Source organism: Muntiacus reevesi, chromosome 7 (genome assembly GCF_963930625.1).
Source record: "Muntiacus reevesi chromosome 7, mMunRee1.1, whole genome shotgun sequence".
Lineage (NCBI taxonomy): Eukaryota > Metazoa > Chordata > Mammalia > Artiodactyla > Cervidae > Muntiacus > Muntiacus reevesi.
In genome coordinates, this window is record NC_089255.1 from 73,899,500 (window position 1) to 73,922,672 (window position 23,173).

Sequence of the window (23,173 nt, forward strand, 5' to 3'; positions counted from 1 at the left end):
TTCACGGGAAGCCGCAGTGCACACAGGTATCCCATAGGACCCCGACACCAGAGCGCACACAGCACGGATCTATCCCCCAGGGCCCCGACACCAGAGCACACACAGCATGGATTTGTCCCACAGGGCCCCGACACCAGACCACACACAGCACGGATCTGTCCCCCAGGGCCCTGGCAGCAGACCACAGAGACAGGACAGCGTGACAGCCAGGCCCAGCCCGAGAGAAGGCTCAGCGGACCTTCCTTCAGCTGGCCTTCCTGGGAGGGGCCTGCGGCTTCTGGAAAGGTTTTCCAACCTGCATGGGACTCTTTCTCCACTCTTCTCATGTCAAAGAACAAGGGGGTATCCCACTCTCCCCCCTGGAGTTCCATGGATCCTCATGAAAACTCAACAAAGGGCTGGGAAAGGAGAAGCAGCAGGAAGTTTGTTTGCTTGAGGCCTTGGGCCTGGTGTTCATTTGATTCGCCATCTGGTCTCTTCCTGGTAGCGTGCACAGGCCACTTGCCCCATCTGGCAGGGTGGCTGGCTCTCTGGAAAGGGTCTCAAGTGTGGGCTCACTCCCTTCTTCCAGAGAGACTCTCAGGTCCAAGCAGGTTTTATTCCCCCCAAATCCAGCGGCATTCAGGTGTGGGATGGAGGCGGCTCTGATGCACATGTAAGTACATTTGCACAGACGTACATGACATAGACAATGGATGGATGGCTCAGGCGGTCACAAAGGAACCCGCAGACCTGGGACACCACCGCATGCAGACACACTGGACGCACAGCTGAAGCACAGGTGGCAGGAAGTCACAGCCCCAGGGTCTGCAGTCCGTGCCAGCCCCCACCAGAGTTCTCTCTCCTTCCAGTGGGGCTGTCTCTGGGAAATGGGGGGTGCAGGGCGAAGTTCACCGGAGACCCCCACACTGCCACCATGGGATCTTCAGAAGTAACTCCTGGGAGAGACCCTCCAGCGGGAGCCCAGGAGCGCCCTCTGCTGGACACGATGGGCTGGTGCAGCTCAGAAAGGGAGGCCTCTGGTGGGGCTGGAGGCAGCTCAGAGTGTGTGTGTCTGTGGTGGGTGGGTGTGTGTGTGTGTGTCTGTGTGTGTGTGTGTGTGTGTGTGTATATCTGTGTGTGTGTCTGTGGTGGGTGTGTGTGTGTGTGTGTGTGTGTGTGTGTGTCTGCGTGTGTCTCAGAAATGTGGGAAGGGCTGAAATCTAGATCAGACGGAGATTCTGCACAGGAAATGCATTTTTCTGGGGTTGATGTCGTACCAGAAATTCCCACCAAGAACTCCTAAAGGTTCAGGCAAGCTCAACTAGGTACCTGCACAGGTGGTGGACATGCAACAGCAAAGCCATGCAAGGCACATGCTGGGCTCTTGCTTTCTTCTCAGTCAGCAGCTCCCAGGACATTTCCCCAAAACCGGGGTCACAACCTCCCACACTTCCTGCATAGACCTCCCGGGTCCTTTCAGCTAAAGGATCTATGCCAGGCAAGGCCCTGAAGACATCTGGGCCTTGGGTACCCCCACCTCCCTATCCTCCCTTCTACAAGTTGGAAACCTCTGAGGCAGAATACCTGGGGGTCTCTTTTCCTCCTGAAGGGCCCCCTCAAGTCTGTTCTTGCCTCAGAATCATCTCTGTCTCCAACTCACTGACCCACAGGCATCAGGCCAGGAAGGTGCAAAGTGGGGAGGGGCCTCTGTTTCAGTGGAAGGAGTCTACTCAAGGGTGAACGTGCCCACTTCACTCCCCTAAATGCCACGGTTGGGGCAGGGAGACCGCACGGTCCATTTGTGAGTATGTGTGTATGTGGATGTGTGCGTGTGCAGGGGGTACTGAGTTAGGGACGGTGTCAGGGGGGAAAGGACAGTGTATAAAAGGGGATCATCCCTGCTGTATAAACTGTTTCCCCTGATGGAGATGGGGATGTGTTTATATAACAAAATTTATTAGACCAGATAAAACCAAACTAAGAGAGTCATGTCAGTGGGCTGGCATGTCAGTTTCTTCTTGATTGAGGGGAGGAGGGGAATTATTCTAGAAATTAAGAAAAGCTAAGTAAAAAAGGAAGAGTGGTGGAAGGATTCTGGGCGGGGGGTGGGGTGGAAGTGTGTTCATCCTGGCCTTCTGCCCCCACAGAGCCTAGTCGGGACGATGGGTGTCTGGCAGCAATGACTCCCAGGAACTAGACAAACGGGACAGGGAACTGACCGGGGACGTTCTCTCAGTGGTGGCTCGGTGGGGACCTCGGGGAGCCTCCCCTGCTGTCTCGCCTTCCTCCTCTTGAAGCCTATGGAAAACAATGTCCCGCTTCAGAAATGAGCACCTCTAGGAGGCCGGAGCCCATCTCCAAGGCCTGGCTTCCCACCTCCTCCCCAGAAAACACAAGCCAAGTCTGCAGCCTGGCAGACACTCCACAATCTGCAAAGTGAGGGCAGATGCTTCAGAAAAGGCTGGTTCCAGGCAGCCTGGCCTCCGGAACACGTGTTCAGCTGGTTCCCAGAGCAGGGGGGCGACGGTGCAGCAGCCATGACCCACCCGCCTCATCCTTCTCCCATGAGGACTGCAGGACACCCAGGACTGGGGGGAAATGAAGTCTCTTCTCTGCCTTTAAGCTCCAGGCACTCTGGATTTCTCTGACCAGTGACCCAGGTGTGAGAGGTCACATGTGGTGTGTCAAAATGTCAGGGGGCCTGTTTCAAGTGGAAGCATCGTCTTCCCCCTCCCCCTCGCCCCCCCTCAGCAGAGTGCTCCAGCCAGTCCTCCTCACACTCACCCAGGCTCTTCCTCGGTTCTCTCCGGGGTCTGGCGCTCTTTGAGCTCAAGCTAGAGAAAGAAAAGGCCAAGGAGTCAGAGCAGCCACGAGGGGAGCCAGCTTGGAGACAGACTTCCTTGAAAGAGGCTCCCTGTACCCGACACATGTGATGTTCATTCCTTCCAGAATCGGCCCCTCTTGTCTCTTGCCTTCAAAAATCCATCCTTCCTCCTACTCGTGTTTCCTTCCCACTCTCCCCACTTGCTCAGCCTTTACACTGCCCACAGGTCCCCCAAAACTGCCTAAGAACTCTCGACTGGAGGGAACCCCAAGGTGTGGCTGTCCACCACTCTGGGTCACCCCCTTGCCCCCCGCTCACCGTGGTGGGCTTTTCTAGGGCAGCGAAGCGCTCTTCCCAGCTGGCCGCGGATTTCTCAAAAGCCTCATGCCTTTTGATGAGCTTTTCCACACTGTCCACCGTGTGTCCATAGTCCCGGCTGGCCAGGTAGGGCTCCTGGGCGATCAGCCACGCTTCAGCCACGGAGGCATCCCGGAAAAACTGACACACCTCCAGTACTGCCGAGACAAGGCCCGGGGTCTGTGAGCGCCCCCCGGGCCTAGGGAGCCTAGGGGAGGTCGGCGCACAGACAGACGTGGAGCCGGGCTGTCTTCCCAGGCTGTCTCCCTCCCTCACAGACGTGCACAAGCGGCCACGGCAGAGACCAGGTCCTTGTGCAGCCTCGATCGGAGTGGTGGGCTCTCCCCGCCTCTCTGGTTTCCAGCCGCGGGGGACAGAGCTGCTTCTGTGCAGCACACGCTGCAGGTCAAGCACCTGGGACGCACTAGGGCCTTACCCTGACCCCTGGAGAGGCCACAGCTCTATGGGGACGCCCGTCCAGCAGGAGGCGGGGGCGGGGGCAGAGGGTGGACAGGAAGCGGGTGCTGGCTGTCAGAGGTGGGCTTCCAGCAGCGTGTCTGCTGGGTCTTCTCCCCCCGAGGCCCCCGGCCCTGAGTTCTGCCGATGAGTGGTGCTGCGGGGTGGGGTGGGGTCTTCTCCTCCACCGCCTTGTGACATCACCCCTCCCTGCACCCGCCCCTCCCTGACTGCCTGGCTCCCAGCTTCACTCACACATGCGGAGCCGCTCCCAGCGGGCCTCCCACTTCTCCTTCATCTCCTCCCTCCTGGACACCACCTGCTCCAGCTTCTCCCTGATCTGCGGGGAGGAAGGGAAGGTGGCTCAGACTTTGGTAGGTAACCCTTCCTGCCACCGTTGGAGGTGGTGTGCGGAAGGGCCCTGCAAAGCCGGCTGGCCTTGGTCACACAGCCCTGGCTTCAAGTCTTGGCCCTGTCAGCTGTGTAGCCTTGGCCACATTACTTAACCTCTCTGAGGTTAACATGTGCCTCACCCAGGGGGTGGGGGTCGCCAAGCCCAAAGCACACACACATGAGAGGGTTTAGGAGGGTCATGAGCCCATTCTCCCTTTGAAGCAGCCAGCTCCTTGAATGGGTTTGGTGAGGCTGTAAATCCCTGGGCCGGAACAGAGCCCCAGTGCTCCTGGGGCGAAAGAAAGATGAGCCTCCATGGCCCACAGGCTCCCTCCCAGGAAGCTGTCTGGCCCGGCAGGAGCGGAGGCGAGAACAGGAGAGAACCCGTGTCCGTCCTGCCAGCCCACCTCGTCCGAGGCCTGGTGCTGCCTCTGCAGGAGGGACTCGCCGAGCTCCAGGCAGGTGCTGAAGTTCTTGCTGCGGGTCTCGATCTCCGCCCGGATGCCCTGGTGATACTTCATGAGGAGTTCCACTGAGGAGACGTCCCTGGGGGGCAGGGTTGGGAGTTTGGTGAAAAGGGAGACTCGGGGTGACTCTGGCCCACCTGACACCAAGTCCCAATCAGAAGGGGGGGGGCCCATCTGCCTGGGAGTCTGACCCCACTCCCTCCTCTCTCTCTGGACAGCCGGGAAGTCCTGCCAGCTGCCTGGTCCAGCAGGAACACTGAGGCCCTAGTGTCCTCCCTCGGCCAGTGGTCAGGACATGGGCAGGGGTGCAGCAACCACACACACACACACACACACACACACACGAAGGAATGTTACATTTGGCAATAGAGAGGAATGAAGTACTGATACATGCTACACGGATGAACCTTGGAAAGACTGTGGACAGTGAAAGAAGCCAGTCCCAGAGGATCACACATTCTATGATCCCACTCATGTGAAAAGTCTACAATAGGCAAATTTAGATACACAAAGCAGATTAGAGGTTGCCAAGGACTACAAAGAGATAGGAGTGGGGGTGATGACTGCTGAGGGGTACTGGGCTTCTTTTTGAGGTGATGAAAATATCCTAAACTTATACTGGGGTGATGGTCGTCCAACTGTGACTATGCAAAACAAACACTGTCTGGCACACTCTAAGTGGCTGAACTGCAAGGCATGTGAATGATAAGCTCTACCAAGATGTTAAATACAAAAGTCTGACCACCAGGACAGGTGCCCTAGAGGCAGAGGGCCAGAGACAGGCACAAAGTGTGTAGTGAGTTCTGATCCCGGCCAACTGCCCACATACCTGCCTCTATCTCTCACAGGCAATGAGCTCCTTTCCTGAAATTTAAGGAAATGGTCCTCATAAGCCCATGCCAGGGGGAGAGTGACCACTTCTGGACCTGCCCAGCTTTTGACGTATAAACTACTTATTTTCACTGACAACCACGGCCACCGCGCCTCATGATAGAATCTGAATGACAGATGTGGTTCTCAGCACTCTCAGGATTCCCTTTACTCTGCAATGGTCAGTCCTCCCAGTAGCAGCTGAGCCACTAAGATTCTGCCTGGACCCAGCCTCAGGTGCCCCTTGGGGGGTCCTGCGTGCCCACAGTCCGGGACATCTCTTCAGGACAGGCCCTCAGAGCAGCATCCTGGTCCTCCAGCCTCTGGGACAAACTGGTCCAGGGGTGGGGATGCTGCTCTCACCTGGGCTTCTCCTGGGTCTCAATCTGCCGGATGATGCTGTCCATCCAGGAGAGGAGGTCTCGGGCCATGCTGAAGAAGCGGAATTTGTCTGCCGTGTCTACCAACTGGGTGCGGCGCCCGGCACAGGCATCGAGCAGCGCCTGCCACGCGGCAGACACTTCCTGCTCCTTGTTCTGGATGATGTCTGCCTTCTCCCCGGCGTACGCTGTTTGCAGGCGGGCGGCCACGTCCTGGAACTGCTGTACCTGTGATGGGGCAAAACTGACTGTTGTTCCCCAGGCTGACATGTCTTGGGCCTATGATGGATGAGAGTGTCTGCTTCCTCTGGGTCTCCTTTCCGAGGATGGTGCTGGCGGCTCCCCACTTCTGGGCGCTGGAGAGAGGGCTCCCTGCCCTGGCATCTCTGCTGACCCAAACTGCCCTTTGGGCTCTGATGAGGATTTGGGAGTGAGAGGGGCTCTGTGCCCTTTGATGTGTGATTATGAGGGTAATTATATACTGGGCACTGCTCTAAGCACATTTTATGACTCTCAGTCTTTATAACAATCTCATCAAAGAGGTACCGCTCTTACCCCTGTTTCTGAAACAAGGAAACTGGGCCGCAGGGAGGCTCATGACTGGCCCAAGGTCACTCACTCTCGGAGAGGGCACAGCTGGGACTGGAGGTGTCTCTCGACTCCCTGTTCCAGATCCTTCTTCGTGATGCCATCCACTGTTCGAGGCAGGCCCCAGGGCAGTGAAGTCTCGCTCCCGAGACCCTGGTGGGGCTGTACCTGCCTCAAGGGCTCCGGCATCCCCAAGGCACCTCCAGTTGGATGACAAATCCCTAGGCTGTCCCCTTCTTGGTGACCCAGGGGCCCCGCCTATCAATACTTCGGTGCTTTTTCCTGAAATCCCACTGCGTCAGTGCAGGACTGCAAGTGAGCCCAGCTCTCCCTGTTCCACTGGAAGCCCGGTGAGCACCCCCAAAGAGACTGAACTCCCCCTCAACCTTTTCATCACCCTGGACTTTGCAGAACCTTATGGGCCTATAGAAGTGCCTTAGGGGGCACCCTGTGATGGGAAGGGGGAGTCTAGGCTGATCTTGGGCCCCCCTCCAGCTCCCACTTGGAAAGGCTAAACAGCCCCATGGCTAAGGTTTCAGAGTCTACAGCCAGACTGCCAGGATCTGAATCCTGGCTCCACTGCTTAGCTGCATGTTTCCAGGCAACTTAATTACTCTTCTATGCCCTGCTTTCCTCATCTAGAAAAGGCAGAAGACATTACTCCCTTCCTCAGAGTGTGGCTGAGTGTATTGCTTAGAACAGTACCTGGTGCTAGAAAAGTGCTACATGTGGACTCACTAATGATTCTGTAACACTCTGACAACCAGATAAACTGCATTTTAAAGTACTTTGCATTGGGTTTTGGGAAAGGCTCAGTTTAAAGTTAAAGTGTTAGCCTCTCAGTCATGTCCGACTCATTGCGACCCCATGGACTGTAGCCCGCCAGGCTCTCTATCCATGGGATTTTCCAGGCAAGAATACTGGAGTGGGTAACCATTTCCTTCTCTAGGAGATCTTCCTGACCCAGGGATCAAACCCAGGTCTCCCACATTGCAGGCAGACTCTTCACTGTCTGAGCCACCAGGGAACTAGTTCTAAAGCTAAAGAACATTTGAAAGCCTCTGCTCCCTGCCTTCCTGCCTGGAGCTGTTGTCTCTCTAAGGGGGTGCCTGTTGCAGAGATTTCCTCTCTAGAAGCCAGGAGAGGGCCTCTAGAAGCCAGGAGAGGGTCCCAGGGATGCTAGCCGGGGGCAAGGTGGAGGGACAGCTGGGGGCCAGAGGTACCTGCTCCCCCAGCAGATGGAGCTCCCGCTCAAAAGCTGTGTGCACACGGTGGAAGGACTCCGCGGTACTGGCGTCCAGCCCCACATCCTCAGGCAGCTCACGGTGCTTCTCATCAATGAGGCCCAGGATCTCGGAACCGGTATAGAAGTAGCGCTGCAGGTCGTAGGAGGCGGCCAGCAGCTGCATGCGCGTGTCGATGAGCTCTAGCAGGTCCGCCCACATCTCGTTCAGCCCGTCCTTCCATTCGGCGATGGTGGCTGCCTCTGAGTGGCCCGCGTCGATGAGCCGCTCAATGACGGCATTCACGTTGTCCACCCGCTCCTGCCCAATCGCCCCGGTCTCCCGGGCAAAGTCCCGGAACTTGTCCCGGAGCACCTGGGCAAGGGTAGATGGAAATGCGGCTATCGGTTATCAGGGCTCGGGGTTCAGTAATGTCATCACGTAGACTCCCAGTGGCACCTGCCACCGCCTGGAGCTGGGCTCTGACACCTTCCCCAGGGTGCCTGAGCTCACACGGGGGAGCCCTCATCTCTGCGGCACATTGCACCTGGCAGGTGTGTGTGTGTGTGAGTGTGGAGGGGGAGAGACAGCTCCTGGGTCTGCTGCATTAGAGGGAGACAAAGCTAGCAGGGGCCGTGGATACTCACAGTCACGTGGTCAAAGTCTTGCCCCATTTCCGAGGAGGAGGCCACCGTGTCCTTCTCTGTGATCCACTGCTCCAGGTCATCCACCTCCCTCTTGAGCTGGAACAGGTGGTACATGTTCTCCAGCTTCCGCCTGCGCTCCTCCGCCATGTCCTTCAGCCCTGCGTACTGCTTGTCCACCTGCCCCTGAAGTCTGATGATCTGTTCTCTGGGATTCAAAACAAGAAAGGTCCTCAGAGGGGGCGGCTGAGAACCCAGGACAGCCAGCTTCGAGGAGCCCGCCTCCTCCTTCCCAGCCCTGAGGCCCGAATGCATGGGGCAGCACAGCTTAGAAGACATGAATGGCAGTGACTTTTCATGGGGAAGAGCCGGGAGAAAAGGAACCATCCCTTAGACCATGATGCTTCAGGGGATGATGAAATGTGTCCCCTGCCAGGAGCTGCCTCCCATCCCTGCCCCTGACTCTGGGAAGCTCAGAGAGACTGGTCTGGATGGAGAACTTTTCTGCTATTCTTCCAAAGAGGCTGGGGTTGGGGGCAGTCTGAGCCCGGGTCTACCAGCAGGAGGCTCTGCTTGGCTCCTTAGGGAGGGATGTGCAGTACCAGGGGCTCTTCAGTCCCTGGGGGGCCTTAGGAGACGCTGAGGTGGCTGCTGTGGGTGCCCAGAGGACAGGGCCAGGCCTGGGGGCAGCCTGAGATGCCTGACCCGCTGGGCTCCACTGACGCTGCACCCACACCACTCAACAGCTTAGATGGTGCATAATGATTTTGCCGAGACACTGCAAGATCCTGACCTGCCTTCTGGACCACACACACAAAAAGCAAAGTTAGACTAGGCTGAAAGATGCAGAAGACTAACTCCACCAAAGATCGGAGCTCTCAGTTCACCACGCAGGTAGTTTTGCTAGTCTGTTCCTGAATCTCTTTGCCAACCAGGCTTCCTTCCATCAGCCCTGTTTGAAGTCACACTAAACCATGACACAAGAGGGTCCTGGGGCCAACCAGCAGCCCAGAAGGCAGCCTTCTCAAACCCGTAGTCTTGGGGAAAACCATTCCTGTTTTCCCCTTGGACCTGAAGAGATCCTGATTGGCGGGGGTGGGTTGTGCCCAGGACCTGGCCAGGTCACCCCCAGAGGCACACGCACCCCTCGGGGTGGCCTGCGGATAGCAGGCCCTGCGCCCGGCCGGCCAGCTGCTTGATGTTCCTCCCATACTCCTCCACCGCCCGCTGCTGCCGCAAGTGCCGCTTCAGCATCACGATGGCACTCTCTTCATCCTGGGAGGAAGCGGACTGTCAGGGTACGAGCTCATCTCATCGGGGTCACAGCCCAGCTCCGGGAGGTGCCCGAGATGCGGGAGGGCCAGGGTCGCGGGACACCCCAGGAGCACCACGCGTGGTCTCTTCCTGCTACTCCCGGTGCCTGGCAATGCCCACGTCCTACCTTCTCGACACCCTCAATTCTCATCTGACGTCCACCCTCCCAGGCCCTGGTCCAACCTCTCCGCTCATGAAAACTTCCTGTATCACCCCAGCTTTTAGAGACCCCCTTACCTCGCCTCTCACTCCCTCCCACCACAGTTCACCTGCATAGAGCCCCTGACACAAAAAACGTGAAGAACTCTTGGGTTAGAGCAAATCGAACTGGCAAACAGGGCACCCGGGTGAAGCACGTGCATCATACGTTCTCAAGAGGAGGGGCGTCCTGAGGGCACCCGGACCCCTGCCCTCACTCCTCACACATGGCATTCCAGGTGCCCCCCCCGACAGCCCATCTCCCCTCTGGCTCTTCTTCTCGGCTGGTTTTGGCTCCCAGCCCTGGACCCTGCCCGAGCCAACCTGGGGGTTCTCGTCGGAGAAGACGTAGAACTCCTGCTCGCTGATCCAGGCCTCGGCCTCGCCCGCGTCCAGGTAGTACTGCTGGGCCTCGCTGGCCTCCCGCAGGCGCTGCAGCCGGCCGGCCGCTGCCTCCCGCAGCGTGTCCCACGAGCCTTGCAGCTGCCCCAGGTGCTCCTCCACGTCCTGGCAGTCGATCTCGGCCGCTGCCACCAGCTGCTGGCCTCTGTGCAGCACGTCTTCCACCCGGGGCGTGTGGCCCAGGATCTCGTTCTGCAGCGTCTGCGGCCAGAGGGGAAGGGCTCAGGGGCTGGCCTTCCCACCGTGCAGGGCAGCCCACGGCCTCTCCCGGGCCCCTCTCGCCCAGAACCACTTAGGGAAGCTTGAGCAGAGCAGGTGTGGCCGTAAAAACGGCCTGTGACCATGTGCCCAGCGCAGTGCTGCATCCACCCGCTCTCCCCTCACCCTCCTGTGAGCTTCTGAGATAAGCACTGGACGCCAACACAGAGCGGTTAGGTCACTGTGGGCTTCGAGTGACCGGGTGGGGTTTGAACACGGCTCTCTTGGATCCCAGAGCCGGAGTTCTTGATGGTTCCCTACTCCTCCTGTTTCAGTAGAGCTCGATTTCTTAGCTGTGTGTGGTGGAGGAGAGGAAAATGACTCTTAAAATGGCCTTCTGAGATCTGATTTTAGCAACTTTTACTCTGTATAAAACAATAGTCAGCAGTTGCTCCTTATTCAGGGTAGGATTTTGTTTTGTTTTCTCCTTTTTCTATTTCTCAAATCTTTTCTGAGCTTTGAATTATTTCCTGCTTGAGACTTCGGTTACCAACATGGTATTTTCTTCCCACTTTGGTGATGGGCAAGAGCAGGATACATGGCCAGTGTTGCGACTGTCAGCATTCAAAATACATGGAACTGTCAATACCTGTAAGTCACCTAGCTTGTTGAAAGGCACCTTATACCTGATGCTTGGGATCTCGATTAAGACAATTTCCTGTGGTCTCTGCAATTGTATTCAAACAACCCAGGGGGTCAGCTTCCACTCGCCTGTTTACTTTCCCTGAGATCTATGAACTCTTCAGGTATACTAGAAGGCTATTTCTGTCTCCTTTTAAGCAAAGAGATGAAGATTGTTCTCCAAGGCGTGGCAGTGGCCACTCTAGCTGGGGGTCCAGGAAGCGTTTTCTGTATAGATAACGTCTGAGTGAGACGTGACTGATGAGAGAATGAAACCCCAAAGAGATTTGGAGGATGAGTGTTGATGGCAGGGGGACAGAGCCAGTGTCAAGGAAGTCCCTGGAAGGAAACCTGGATGGTCCAAAGGGTCAGGCAAACTTGAATACTGTGAAGGAGGGTGAAAGGGATAAGACAGAAGATTCAGGGGGAGGTGGGAGCCAGGCCAGGCTGGACAGTGGTTGAACATTGAATTACTGGGGAAACTAGACATAGATAGGGCTACCCCATCCCCAGAGATCCTGATTAATTGATCTGAGATGGGACCCAGGCATTCGTATGTCTAAAGGTTCCCTTGGGTGATTTTAATGTGCAGCTAGAGTTGAGAACCCTTCAGGAGGCACCTTGCAGGTTGGGTTCTAGTCACAGTGATGGCCATTAGAGCAGTGGTTCTCAAAGTGGGGTTCCAGGCCAGCAGCATCAGCATCACCTAGGATCTTAATAGAAACGCGAACTATCAGGCTCTGCTCCCAGAGTGTGATGCAGAAGATCTAGGGTGGAGCCTGGCCAAGTGTGTTTTAACAAGCCCTCTGGGTGAGTCTGATGCACACGGACCACTGCAATAGAAGGGATGATAAAATGGGATTTCGGCTTTAGTGAGGCTAGCCTAAAATCATCTTTACTGGAGCAGCCACACTCACCGAAGAGACTGTCTTTCCCTTCACGTTAAGGGGAACCCCATCCATATCACTCTTGCCCTTCTCCTGAAATAGCCATCTTCAGCTTGGGGAAGTGAAAATCATTTGGCAGTAACTCTGAGGCTAAAGGAGTGAGTGTTGAAAGGACTAGAGTTGGCTCATTTTATAGTAGAGGAAACTGAGGCCTCAAGGATACTGTCTTCTCCCAGCCTTCCCCCTTTAACTGGAGGTTGATGTGTTAGTGGAAGCCCCACCTCCACCACCTTCTAGTTCGGGTCCCTACATGCTGCCACTGGAGCCTCAGTGCCATGACCAAGCCAACTGGAAGCAAAGGGTTAGAAGAAGCCTTCAAGAAACCACTTTTAGTATAATTAATTCAGGCCCTTGCACAGTTGCTGGGTTCTGTGGGAAGATGTTGGCTGCTGGCATTTTTGCAAGAAGGAAGTACTGTCTGCCATGACCTTCCTTCCCCAGTTGCTGCAGTACCAACTGTCACTCTGGGACACTCTGCTCTTCTCTAAGTTCCCAGATTCTCCCTGATCGAGGCTGCAGCTGCCCCCACTTCCTGAGCCAGGACGGACTCCGCCTAAGAGCAGGGGTACAGTCAGCCCCTGGCCAGATCGCATGGTCAGACCACAAACCCATGCCACCGGCCTTCCCAGAGGACACAGGCTTCCCTGCAGCCCTGACAGAGGAAGAGCATTTGCTTGCTTCCAGGCTTCTGCCCAAGGACACAGAGGTTCCCAATCAGGCCTAAAACAGCAGAACAGCCAATGGATGTTTGCTCCTATGGCTCAGAGTCCAAGTTTAGTGGCTTCCTCTAAAGGAAGTGGGGGTTAGAGCTCCACAAGCACCCTCATGTGTTTCAGAGAGTAGAGGCCTACTTGCTCTGAGGAGACCTAACAGGTCAAGTTTAGCCCTGAAAGAGGGACAAAGCAGCAACAAGAGAGACCCCAGGAGCTATCAGCCTCCTCGCAGGGAGGCCACGGAATACAGAAGCTACAAAGCACACGAGAGCCCAGGCCACGGCCTCCAGGTCCTACACTCGCCTGTGCCCCGAATGGCCCCAAATTCGAAAGCACCTGGACCCCCATTCCCACTCACCACCTCCCATGGTTCCCCTAGAATTCTCTCTGCTATCACCATAGCTGCAGGAGAATACACACGCAGACTGGGAACCCTGAGACTGTTAACAAGAAATAGTGGTCTGTAATCTGCTGCTGGGGAGCGGCGGGGCAGGAGGGACTGACAGGTGGCAGGACTCACCTGGTTCTTCTTCATGAACAGCTGCACGGTTTGCAGGTTAGTGCCATAGTCAGTCGACTGGGCCAGAGGCAGCCTCTCTTCCACCCAGAGCTGCGGAGACCAGAGGGCAGGGGACAGCGGATGACAACCACAGTTAACCTTCCATCGCTCACCACGGGCCAGACACAGCTCTGCCTCCCGTGTCCCTCTGGTTCCTCCCAACACCCCATCAGTGTTTTGTAAAAGGAGGGGCATTCTGATACTTTGAACCGAGCTTCCAAGTAACTTGCTCCTGGTCACTTCAAGGCAGGTGGCAACATAGCTGGACCTCGAGCCCAAGTCTGTCTGGTAAGCCATGAGCGAGCCACCCTTCAAAGGGCACTGGATTACTTTTATATTTAATGTAATCATTACAACCACCCTATGAAATGAGGTGGTGAGATGACCAGACATCCCCTGCCAAGTACTGCCCTGGGCAGCAGCCAGCCACCCTGATGACAGCTGGGGAAGGCGGGGGGCGCTGCGCCCACTCACCGTCTCATCCTCTAAGTCCCGGCTGATCTGCAGCTTGGCTCTGGATGATTCCAGCTGCTTCTTCCTCCTCCCCAAGGGTTCTAGAAGATCCAGGAACCGCTTCTCAATGCTCAGGTCTTCATCCCCCGCCTCCTCTCCCAGCGAGGGCATCTGGGAGAACAGCTCCTCCAGCTCCTCCTTGCGCACATTCACTTGGTCCTCCACGCGCTGGGACATGAGAGGATGGTGTCGGCACCAGCCCTTGCACCTGGCCAGCCCCTCCTCCTCCTCCTCATCCACGTCCCACTGATCCTCCAAGACCTGGCTTGCGCTCAATCTTCCCCAGGGAGTCTTCTTGGATTTCCCCCACCTCATCTTTTGCCCCTCTGACCACCTATGCTATACTTCTCATGCATGCTTTTATTACCTTGTCTTACCCACCGCAGAGGGTAGGAGCTGGGTTATAAACCAACAGATGTGATAAAAGTCAGCCTAGCTAAAGGGACAGGAGGGTACTCCCTTTCAGGTTGCAGATTTGCTGCCAAGACTCCCTCCATGCCAACGGCCCCAGTCTGCAACCCGTTCACTCACCTTCAGTTTAGCCAGCATCCTGTTGACGCTGGTCAGGTCCTTGCCCAGGTCGTCTGACTGCAGCTGGTCCTCCATGGCCCGGATCCACTTGTTGAGGTCAGCCTGGGTCTGCGAGCGCAGGTCGGAGCTCCTGGCAGCTGATAGGCGCTGAGCCGTCTCTTGTGTATTGGCCTGAAGCTCATCCCAGAGCCGGTGCAGGGCTTCCAGCTTCTGTGACACCAGGGCTGCAAACTGGGGCTTCTCCTCCATCAGCTGCTTTCCTTCCTGTGTGGGGAAGAAGAAGTGTTCACCCTACGACCTTGGAGAGGACCCTCGGAGAGCCCCCTTGCCCCAGGTGGTTGCCAAGTGCTAACTGAGGAGAGGTCAGTGAGGCAATGGATCTGCCTAGAACTTGGGTGAGGCTTAGTGAAAAACTCTGCACCTCCAGAGTTATTGGCAGCAGAAATTGAGGCACATGGAGGTTAAGGAGTCAGGCAGCCTGGCTTGGAGCCCCATGCTTAACCACGATGGATACAAACTCGTGTGGCTCCCAGGCCTGCTTTTTACGGACAGTCACAGGAGTGAGAGGCTACTCTTTCTCCTCTCTCTCTTCTCCCAGGCCTGACTCCAGCCATATTTTTGACTTGGGCCCCTGGACAAGCTTATTACAGATGGGACCTCTGTTATGAATGACAACTCCCTGGTGGTGCTGCCCATCCAAACAATGAGGGTCAGTAGTCCCTGGCCCACTCTGCTCATCTCAGAGATCCTCCTGCCTCTGGGCAGGACATTCTGGTGAGGATGATGGACGGCAGACAAGAGATTACTACTGTCCTGGCACTGGACACTCAGGCCCTGTGTTCTTAGTGTCCTGGACTGTCATGAGACTCAAGTGACCCACAGGAGGCACCCATTCTGTGCAGGTTTACCATCGGATTATCAGGAGTTCCAAGGTTTAACCACTACTTGGAGAAGTTTTTCACATCCAGGACCTATACTGCTCGGCAAGCTCCCGGCCAGCGTCCGTGCCCCACGTGCAGCCCTACTCAAGGAAGAATCCCCAAGCAGAGACCCCACCACTTGCTCTGCTCACCGCGTCAAGGTTCTCCAGCCACCCCTGGTGGGAAGCCAGCTCTGCCACGAACGCCTGGTGCTTCAGCCATTTGTTGTGAAGGTTTCGAGCTTCGTCATAGGAGACATCCTGAGATGTTAGCAGCTTGTCATTGATCCAGAGAGTGAGCTGTGGGCAGAAAGAATGGGATCCATGGTCCCTGAGAGTCCCTCTTTGGCCAGGGGCTCATGGCTGGACCTGCTGCCCACCTCTGGCTGCAGAAGAAGGCCAAGGGGAGGGAGTATGAATGCAGCAGAGTACTCCCCTCTGACTCGGGATCCCTAACTCCCAGCACAGGAAATTTAACCCGTGAGGTCTCAGGGCTGAAACACAGGCACCACTGTGTCTTCTCCTCTAGAGCATGTGCAGTACAACACCAGGGATATTCACACTTCTCTCCACATTTCCAGGACTGAGGACAGGGCCTGGCCTATTGGCAGTAGCTCAGCATGTGTTTACTGAATGGATGGTTAAACCCACCCTTTGGCAGTAGGGTGAAAAAATGTTATCTGAGGACAAAGCCAAGAGCAGACCCTATAATAACAGTGAAGGAAGAACTATTGAGTCTCTCATGTTTCCAAGATGTCTTGGCATTACACCAAGCTTGGTTTGTACCAAGGGCCGAGATGGGTGAGGACAAAGTCACTTGAATTGAGAGGAAAGGGGTACGAGGATGGAAGCAACAAAAATGTCAGGGGAAGCCCCATTCCACATGGAAGCACTGTTCATGGAGAGGCCTAGGAGTACAGGGCAAAGATCTTCCTGGAGAGCTCACCCCAGGCTGAGTGAGGACCTTCTGAGTCAGTGGTTCTCCAACCAAAACGCTTGTTGAGAATGCTGCTCTCTATCTCACCCCCTAAGTTCTGATTCATCTGGGCCCAACTGGGGCCCAGAAGTCTGCATTCAACTAGAGCCAGGACCAGCTCCATAATTTGCAGGGCCTGGTGTAAAATTGGAATATTCAAAGTCATTAAGAATTGCAAGACGGCAACAGCAGAGTAATAAACCAAACTTGAGGCCCTTGTACACACTGGGCCCCATATGGATGCAAAGGTCACAGGACTTTCAGGCCAACCCTGACCAGGGCCCTAGGTGATTCTAATACAGATAGTCCTCGGGGCACTTTTTGAGAAATCTTGCCCCAGACTTGACAAATTAAAAGATATCTTTACAGATTTGAAAAAAAAAATTTGTGAAACCAAAGATTCTAGAGGATGAAGGACTTAATAACGTCATGTGCCCAGAGCTCCTTGCTCGTGGAATCCAGACTCCTGAGTGAGAAAGGACTTCCCACCTCCAGGGCACCACGCTCCTAGAGGGAATCTCCTGCAAAGTGGCCAGCCTGGCTGGAGCCTTACCTCCTGGCAGTTCTGCAGGAAGTTCTGGAGCTCTAGGTTGTCTTTCAGAAGCTCTGAGGCCTCTTGGGCCTTCTCGTTGTTCTTCCTGTGCCTGCAAGGAAAGCCGGAACCACAAGTCACGAGGGTGCTGTGGACTGCACCATTACCCTACCTGGCTCCGGCCCCCTGACCCTCGGGGCAGACAGTACCTGTCCTCAATCAGCTGCACCTTCTCCTTGATCTTGTCTGAGTAGAGGTTCCCCTCAGCTACCAGCTTGTTGCCAGAGTCCACAGGACTCAAAACCTTATCCCGGTTGTTCTCCATAGACATCAAGAAATCCTCAAACTTCCGGATCCCGGCCTCTGCAGCTTCTAGGGAGTCTGGGGGCTCCAAGTGAGCCAGGGTATATTCCTGTCGAAGCAAGTTTCCAGACAAGGCATGGAGGTGAGGAGGTGGAGGAGGGGGCCCTTGCCAGGCAGGAGCTGTGTGTGCAGCCATGCAGGTCACAGCATGAACGGCAGCCCCTGCACTTGTGGGGGAAGGTCCCTGAGTCCTGTTCCCTGCCCCTGCCCAGGGCACCTGATGAGCAGGGTGCCAGAAGCCACCTGGAAGGAGAGCCACCCAGGGGAAAAATTCACTTCTCTGAAGGCAAGAGGAGAAGGGGATAACAGAAGACGAGACGGTTGGATGGCATCGCTAACTCACATGAGTTTGAGCCAACTCCAGGAGATGGGGAAGGACAGGGAAGCCTGGTACACTGCAGTCCACGGGGTCACAAAGAGTCAGACATGACTGAGCGACTGAACAAGCCTCTCACTGGCCCAAGAATAAGACACAGTTTGGGACACGGGACTGGAAAGGGCACACGATAAGGAACACAGAGGACTCTCCCCTGAACTAGAGAGAAGCTAAGAAAAGCACAATTTGATCCCTGAGCCCTGTAGCACTTCTGCAGGCTGATAACCTACAAATTCTCTCTTGCCCTGAGAGATGCCCCCAGCCCCTAGTGCCTCTCCCTACCTGGTTGCTGAGGATGGCCTCAGCCTGCTTGGCATCTTTCTGGAACTCCTGGAAGCCGAGGCACTGGGTGAGGGCCTGGCTGCGGCTCTCCCACATCCGGCTCAAGGCGTCCCAGCCCTTCTCTAGGCCGTCTAGCCGCTGGCCCAGGAGCAGGTACTCTGGGTCCGTCTGGCCATGGGTCACCTTCTCCCCAGACACCCTGACTTTCTGGTAGCTCTCCTGGTGCCTGTCGATGTCGTCCTTGATGGCCGCGTGCTGCTGCAGGAGCTGCTCGGCCTCCGGGAGGGACTCGGGCATGTCCTTGGAGGCCACATCCTTCTGGGTCGTGGAGAGCCAGGCCTGGAAGGCATCCAGATCCTGCAGGAAGGCCTGCAGCTGGCTGGCTTCCCCCAGGGAGGCCTCCTGGCTCTTCAAGGCCTGCTTTAGGCCCTGCCACAGCTCCTCCAGGTACGCCTGCCTCTGCTCAATGTCCGTCTTCAGCTCGGGGTGTGACTCCATCAACCGCTGTGACTCCCGCTCCAGCATGCCCAAACGGGTCTGGATGGCAGCCACGTCACGCTCCAGCCCCGACAACTTGCGCTGGATGGCAATGACCCCTGCCAGGTCCCGTCCCAGGTCCTTTGTGGACTCCACCACCTTTGTCTTGTCCACAATCCACTTGCCAGTCTCCTCGCAGTCCACACAGTAATTGTGCACCCGGAGAGCCGAGTCCACGGCCTCCCGCCGTTCGGACACCATGGTCTGGAAGTCCTGCCACCTGCCGAAGGAGATGGGAGTCAGACAGCCTCTTCCTTAACTCTTCCCCCAGGGTGTCCCTTCCAGATTTTTGAAAAAAGAGTCATCTCTCTAGCAAACTGTGATGAGTCAGTTTATCCAATATTACCCAAGACAACAGAACTGCCAGAGCTTCTATTAGCAGGAGGCGAACTATGATGTTATTACAACCATCAATAAAGGAACATGATGCTCTGTATGTAAGCTCTATATGTAGTTGAAATTCAGGCAAACATACAATTTCCCAGATGTTTTGAAATGCAAGCATATCTCGTTTTATTCAGCTTTGCTTTACTGTACTTCACAGATACTATGGGGCTTTTTCATTTTTGTTTTCTTTTATGAATCAAGGATTTGTAGCAATCCTTTGTTGAGACATCTATTAGTGCCATTTTTGCAACATTTGCTCACTTCATGTCTATCATATTTTGGTAATTACTGCAATATTTCAAACTCTCTCATTATTATACTTGTATGGTGCTCTGTGGGCAGTGATCTTTGATGTTACTATTGCAAAAAGGTTCTGATTCACTGAAGGCTCAGAGGATGAGCAGTTTTTAGTGATAAAGTATTTTTAATGTTTGTACATTGTTTCCTAGGCATAATGATGTTGCGCACTTAGTAGACTACAGTACTGTGTAAACAACTTTTATATGCACTGGGAACTCCCCAAATTTGTGTGTGACTCATTTTATTTTGATACTTGATTACTGGGGTGGCCTGCAACTGAACCCACGTTATTTCTGAGGTATGTTTATACTGAAAATAATTAGAAACGCCCCATTATCAATCATAAGAAAGCTTTATGACACAGGATCCCAGCTGCCACAGAGGAACCACACAAATGTCTAAGACCATGTTCTAAGTGCCCTGGGCCTAAGGAAAGCCAGCATGGCTGTCAAAGAAAAGAGTTGTAGTGAAGAGAAGGAAGAAGAGGAAGAGGGAAGGAGAAACTGGGATTGTAATTAAAACATCATCTTAACCTTCATGTGCAGTGTGGAATGAGCCTGGGGAGCGTGCAAAAGTCGGGCAGATGTCTTGCGACTGGTCTGCAGCCCACAGTAAGCCTCTTCTAAAGAGCTGCTCAATAGCCTGGGCCCACACCACCAGGGACACCTCCCCTGGACCTGGGTTTACTCACTCTGCATCACTGTGAACTGGAAGCACACGAGAGTACACTGAACGTGCAGTCGCTAATTGAGCTCATCTCTCTTGAATATCCACAATGTATAAGCATTATGAAGAGCTTTGGGAACATACGGTCATAGCCAGACTTTGCTCTGGCTTTGGGCCTTTGGGAAGATACAGTCACAGCCAGACTTTGCTCCACGGAGTGTATGAGTTAGAAAGAAAGTAGGATAAACTCATCAAACAACCATAGTATAAAGTACAATGTACACAGCACACACCAGGCAGAGAGGACTAAGGGAGCTGTGAGGAGCAGGAGGGGTGGTAAGAGCAGGTCTCATGGTGGTCATCTGAGCTGTGCTCCAGTGAACGCATCACCAGCAGTGAGCTATTTAAGGAGAGGGCCCGGAGTCACTCATCTCTGAAGCCTGGGGATGGAAGTGGACAGAGGAGGCAGATGGACTGGGTCGAGTGCATTGTGGGCATTCCCAGGGCGATCTCAGTCTGGGGGTGGAAGACAGGTCTGCAAAGCAGTGGGAGGAGGGCTGGGAAGGATTGGGAATTCCAAGAGAGAGAGGAGGACGAGCCCAGAGAAAGGATGGGAAATTCCAGGAAAGAGGGGAGACGAGTCCAGAGGTAAGGCCCCCGACCTCTGGGGAGTTTTGTGCCTGTTAGACGGATGCTGCTGAGGCTGGATGTTAAGGGAAAAGGGCTGGAGGTTCCCCCCAAGGTGATCTGAAACTACTGTGAAAGGAAAGCAAGGTGCCCCAGGGCTGGGAGGCCTCCCAACTCCATCCAGAAGCCACAGGAGACCATCTGGCAGTGCCCCTAGGAAGGAGGTTCCATAGTGACTTTCCAGGCTTTTTTTGGTATGGCCTCACTGCGACACCAGGCAAGGGCCACATAGGGACAGGGTGACGTTTGGGTCTAGTCTGCCTCCCAAACCCACCTTCCCCTTCCCTGCAGCATCTCCAAAAGGGGGGACGTTGTTAGAGCTGCTCTAGGCAGTACTGGCCAGACCATGTCAGGAGTCCAGGTGTGGTCCTGGGCCCAAGATATTATAGGATAATACTGGCCAACCAGAACGTGTATGGTGGGAGGTAATCACATATTCGGTAAGTACTTGAGTGACTCAGGTGTGCGGAGCCTGGCACATTTCAGGTCTGTCCTCGGTCACTCACATCACACAACCATCACGTACATGTCTCGTGCCAGTCACTGTTCTAGGCTCTGGGGATAGAACCACAAATGAAGTAAAGTGCTCCCATTCAAACGGGCAGAGGCAAGTAAGTGTTTACTCCATCAAGTAGTGACAAGTACAAAGGAGAAAAGTTAAGCACTGGTCCCTGGTGGTCCAGTGGTTAAGACTTTGCACTTGTAATGCAGGGGACGCTGCTTCAATACCAGGCTGGGAGACTAATATCTCACATGCTATGTGGTGTGGCCAAAATCCCCCCAATAAACCGTTTTAAAAAATCCAATTTAAAGGGGGAAAAAAAGGGGGACTTCCCTGGTGGTCTAGTGATTGAGAATCTGCCTGCCAATGTAGGGGACATGGGGTTCACTTTCTGATCCAGGAAGATCCCACATGCTGCGGAGCATCTAAGCCCTTTTTCTGTAACTTCTAAGGCCTGTGGATGGCAACTATTGAAGCCCACATGCCTAAAGCCTGGGTTCCACAACAAGAGAAGCCACTGCAATGAGAAGCCCACACACCAACGAGAGAGTAACCCCTGCTCACTGCAGCTAGAGAGCAGACTCCGCTTTTTGCAACTACAGAAAGCCTGAATGCAGCAGTGAAGACCCAGCGCAGCCAAAAATAAATAAACAGTTTAAAAAATCTTTAAAATTAAAAGGAAGCAAGAAAAAGGTATTGAGGCAGAGGAGCTGGATGGGAAGGAGGAGGTGATACTGTGAATGGGTTGGTCAGTGTGAACTGCACCAAGAAGAGGACATGACCTGAGAGTCTGAGTAACGTGTGGGAGTGAGGATACCTGTGAAAAGAATATTCCCAACAGAGGGAGCCTCAGACAATAAAATCTTGGCGCTCAGAGCTGTGGACGCTATAGAAGATACCGTGGACACTGAATAAGACACTGTGGACACTATAAGATACTGTGGACACTGTATAAGATATTGTGGACACTATAAGATACTGCTCTTCATTCACTTACAGTCTAGTAGAAAATTTCTTAAAAGATGAAAGTAATTATAATACAAGGTAGAGTATGAAGCTCTAAATCAGTCAGGGAAAGATACTTTTTCATCCTGGAAACTGGGAGGGAGAGAAATCTGTACTGGCCTGAAAACAAGCACAATTTAGACCATATTGTTGGAGGAGGATGGACCCTGTAGAGAGAACTGCACCCACATGGAGGCAGGACCGTGGGTGCAGGTGAAGGGGGACAATTGTCTTTAAAAAGAGTCAAAGAGCTATCACGTGGAAGAAGAACTGGAGTACGTTTCAGTATCTCTAACAGGCAGAGTCCAGAACCGATGTATATAAATTTCAAGGAGGCAGATTTCCACTCACGATGAGATCCAACTTTCTAACAAAAGGGACTGACCCCAAGTGGGGTGGGCTACATGTGGAGGAAGCATTTGTGCAGGATGCAGGCTGTCTGGGATACGTGGCTCAGGAAGCTTTCAACTCTCAGGTGTAATGGAAAGCCATCTTACCTTTTCAGGCCTCGGGTTTCCTCTAAGGATGGCAAGTACCTTGGCGTATTCCATTTAGGACAGTGCATGGCTTAGGGGTCTATAACAGCATTCTCTGACTATAGCTCCTCAAAGCAGTAGATTACTGGCTGACAAGTTCTTCCTGTCTGTCTCTCAAACACACACACACACACAAATACATGTATCACTGTTACCTCCAAGCCTAAAGAAGAACTGGAGGCATCCTCCTCCTTGGCATAAACCTCAGCTGGCAGAGGACCCTCCTGAACTACAGCCCCGTCTTCGGATGCTGAGACAATCTGGTGGCTTCCAAGTACCAGGGGTTACCCCTTGCGTCCTCTTAAGCCCCCCGTGCTGCTCCTTTTCTTTACAGCCAAGTCTTCCCTAACCCCACCTCCCAGGTTGCCTCAGGCAGCGCAGGGCTCAGGCAGGTGTGGGGTACTGGGCTGGGGCGGTGGCGAGGCAGTGAACGTGGCGCTGCGCATGTAGAGCCCAGGATACCGAATGGAACACAGGTGCATGCACCGTCCTCAGAGACTCCCCAGGAACCCGTGGCAATCACATCCTGTACTGAAAGCAGTCCCTCTCCAACGGCTCCTTAGGGCCTGTTTTTCCTTCTGGCCATGGCGTGTGCTCAAGGCTTCTTGCTAATTCTCCTCTTCATTCAAGCCAGTCTCATTATCAATGCTGCATCTTGGCACAAGCAGGAGCTTTCTTTTATGGACAGTACTTAAGAGCTCTCAGAAAGCAATCTTCCCCGCCTAAGGACGTCCAGGGAAATGTGGCCTGAGAACCACATGGCCTGATTCTAACTGTGGATGCACTCAGGGCATTTCCTCCATTGCTCAGCACACACCCATTCCAGGCACAGCACTGCAGCTTTGGGAACACATCTCTCTCCCTG

The 23,173-nt window shown here is 54.4% G+C and overlaps 1 protein-coding gene across 1 annotated transcript in view; it reads right to left on the minus strand.

The window, feature by feature from the left end:
* SPTB (spectrin beta, erythrocytic) overlaps nucleotides 1-23,173 on the minus strand; it is a 128,264-nt gene that overhangs the window by 14,687 nt on the left and 90,404 nt on the right. Inside the window, exons 16-32 of the mRNA XM_065941784.1 lie at nucleotides 17,689-18,445; nucleotides 16,877-17,079; nucleotides 16,689-16,779; nucleotides 15,313-15,459; nucleotides 14,241-14,504; nucleotides 13,671-13,877; nucleotides 13,158-13,247; nucleotides 10,021-10,299; nucleotides 9,329-9,459; nucleotides 8,188-8,392; nucleotides 7,537-7,915; nucleotides 5,713-5,953; nucleotides 4,420-4,558; nucleotides 3,875-3,959; nucleotides 3,125-3,321; nucleotides 2,767-2,816; nucleotides 2,202-2,280 (exon numbers count right to left, since the gene is read on the minus strand). Of these exons, the coding sequence (XP_065797856.1) occupies nucleotides 2,202-2,280; nucleotides 2,767-2,816; nucleotides 3,125-3,321; nucleotides 3,875-3,959; nucleotides 4,420-4,558; nucleotides 5,713-5,953; nucleotides 7,537-7,915; nucleotides 8,188-8,392; nucleotides 9,329-9,459; nucleotides 10,021-10,299; nucleotides 13,158-13,247; nucleotides 13,671-13,877; nucleotides 14,241-14,504; nucleotides 15,313-15,459; nucleotides 16,689-16,779; nucleotides 16,877-17,079; nucleotides 17,689-18,445 (3,544 nt within the window). The remainder of the gene's footprint in view (nucleotides 1-2,201; nucleotides 2,281-2,766; nucleotides 2,817-3,124; nucleotides 3,322-3,874; nucleotides 3,960-4,419; nucleotides 4,559-5,712; nucleotides 5,954-7,536; nucleotides 7,916-8,187; nucleotides 8,393-9,328; nucleotides 9,460-10,020; nucleotides 10,300-13,157; nucleotides 13,248-13,670; nucleotides 13,878-14,240; nucleotides 14,505-15,312; nucleotides 15,460-16,688; nucleotides 16,780-16,876; nucleotides 17,080-17,688; nucleotides 18,446-23,173) is intronic.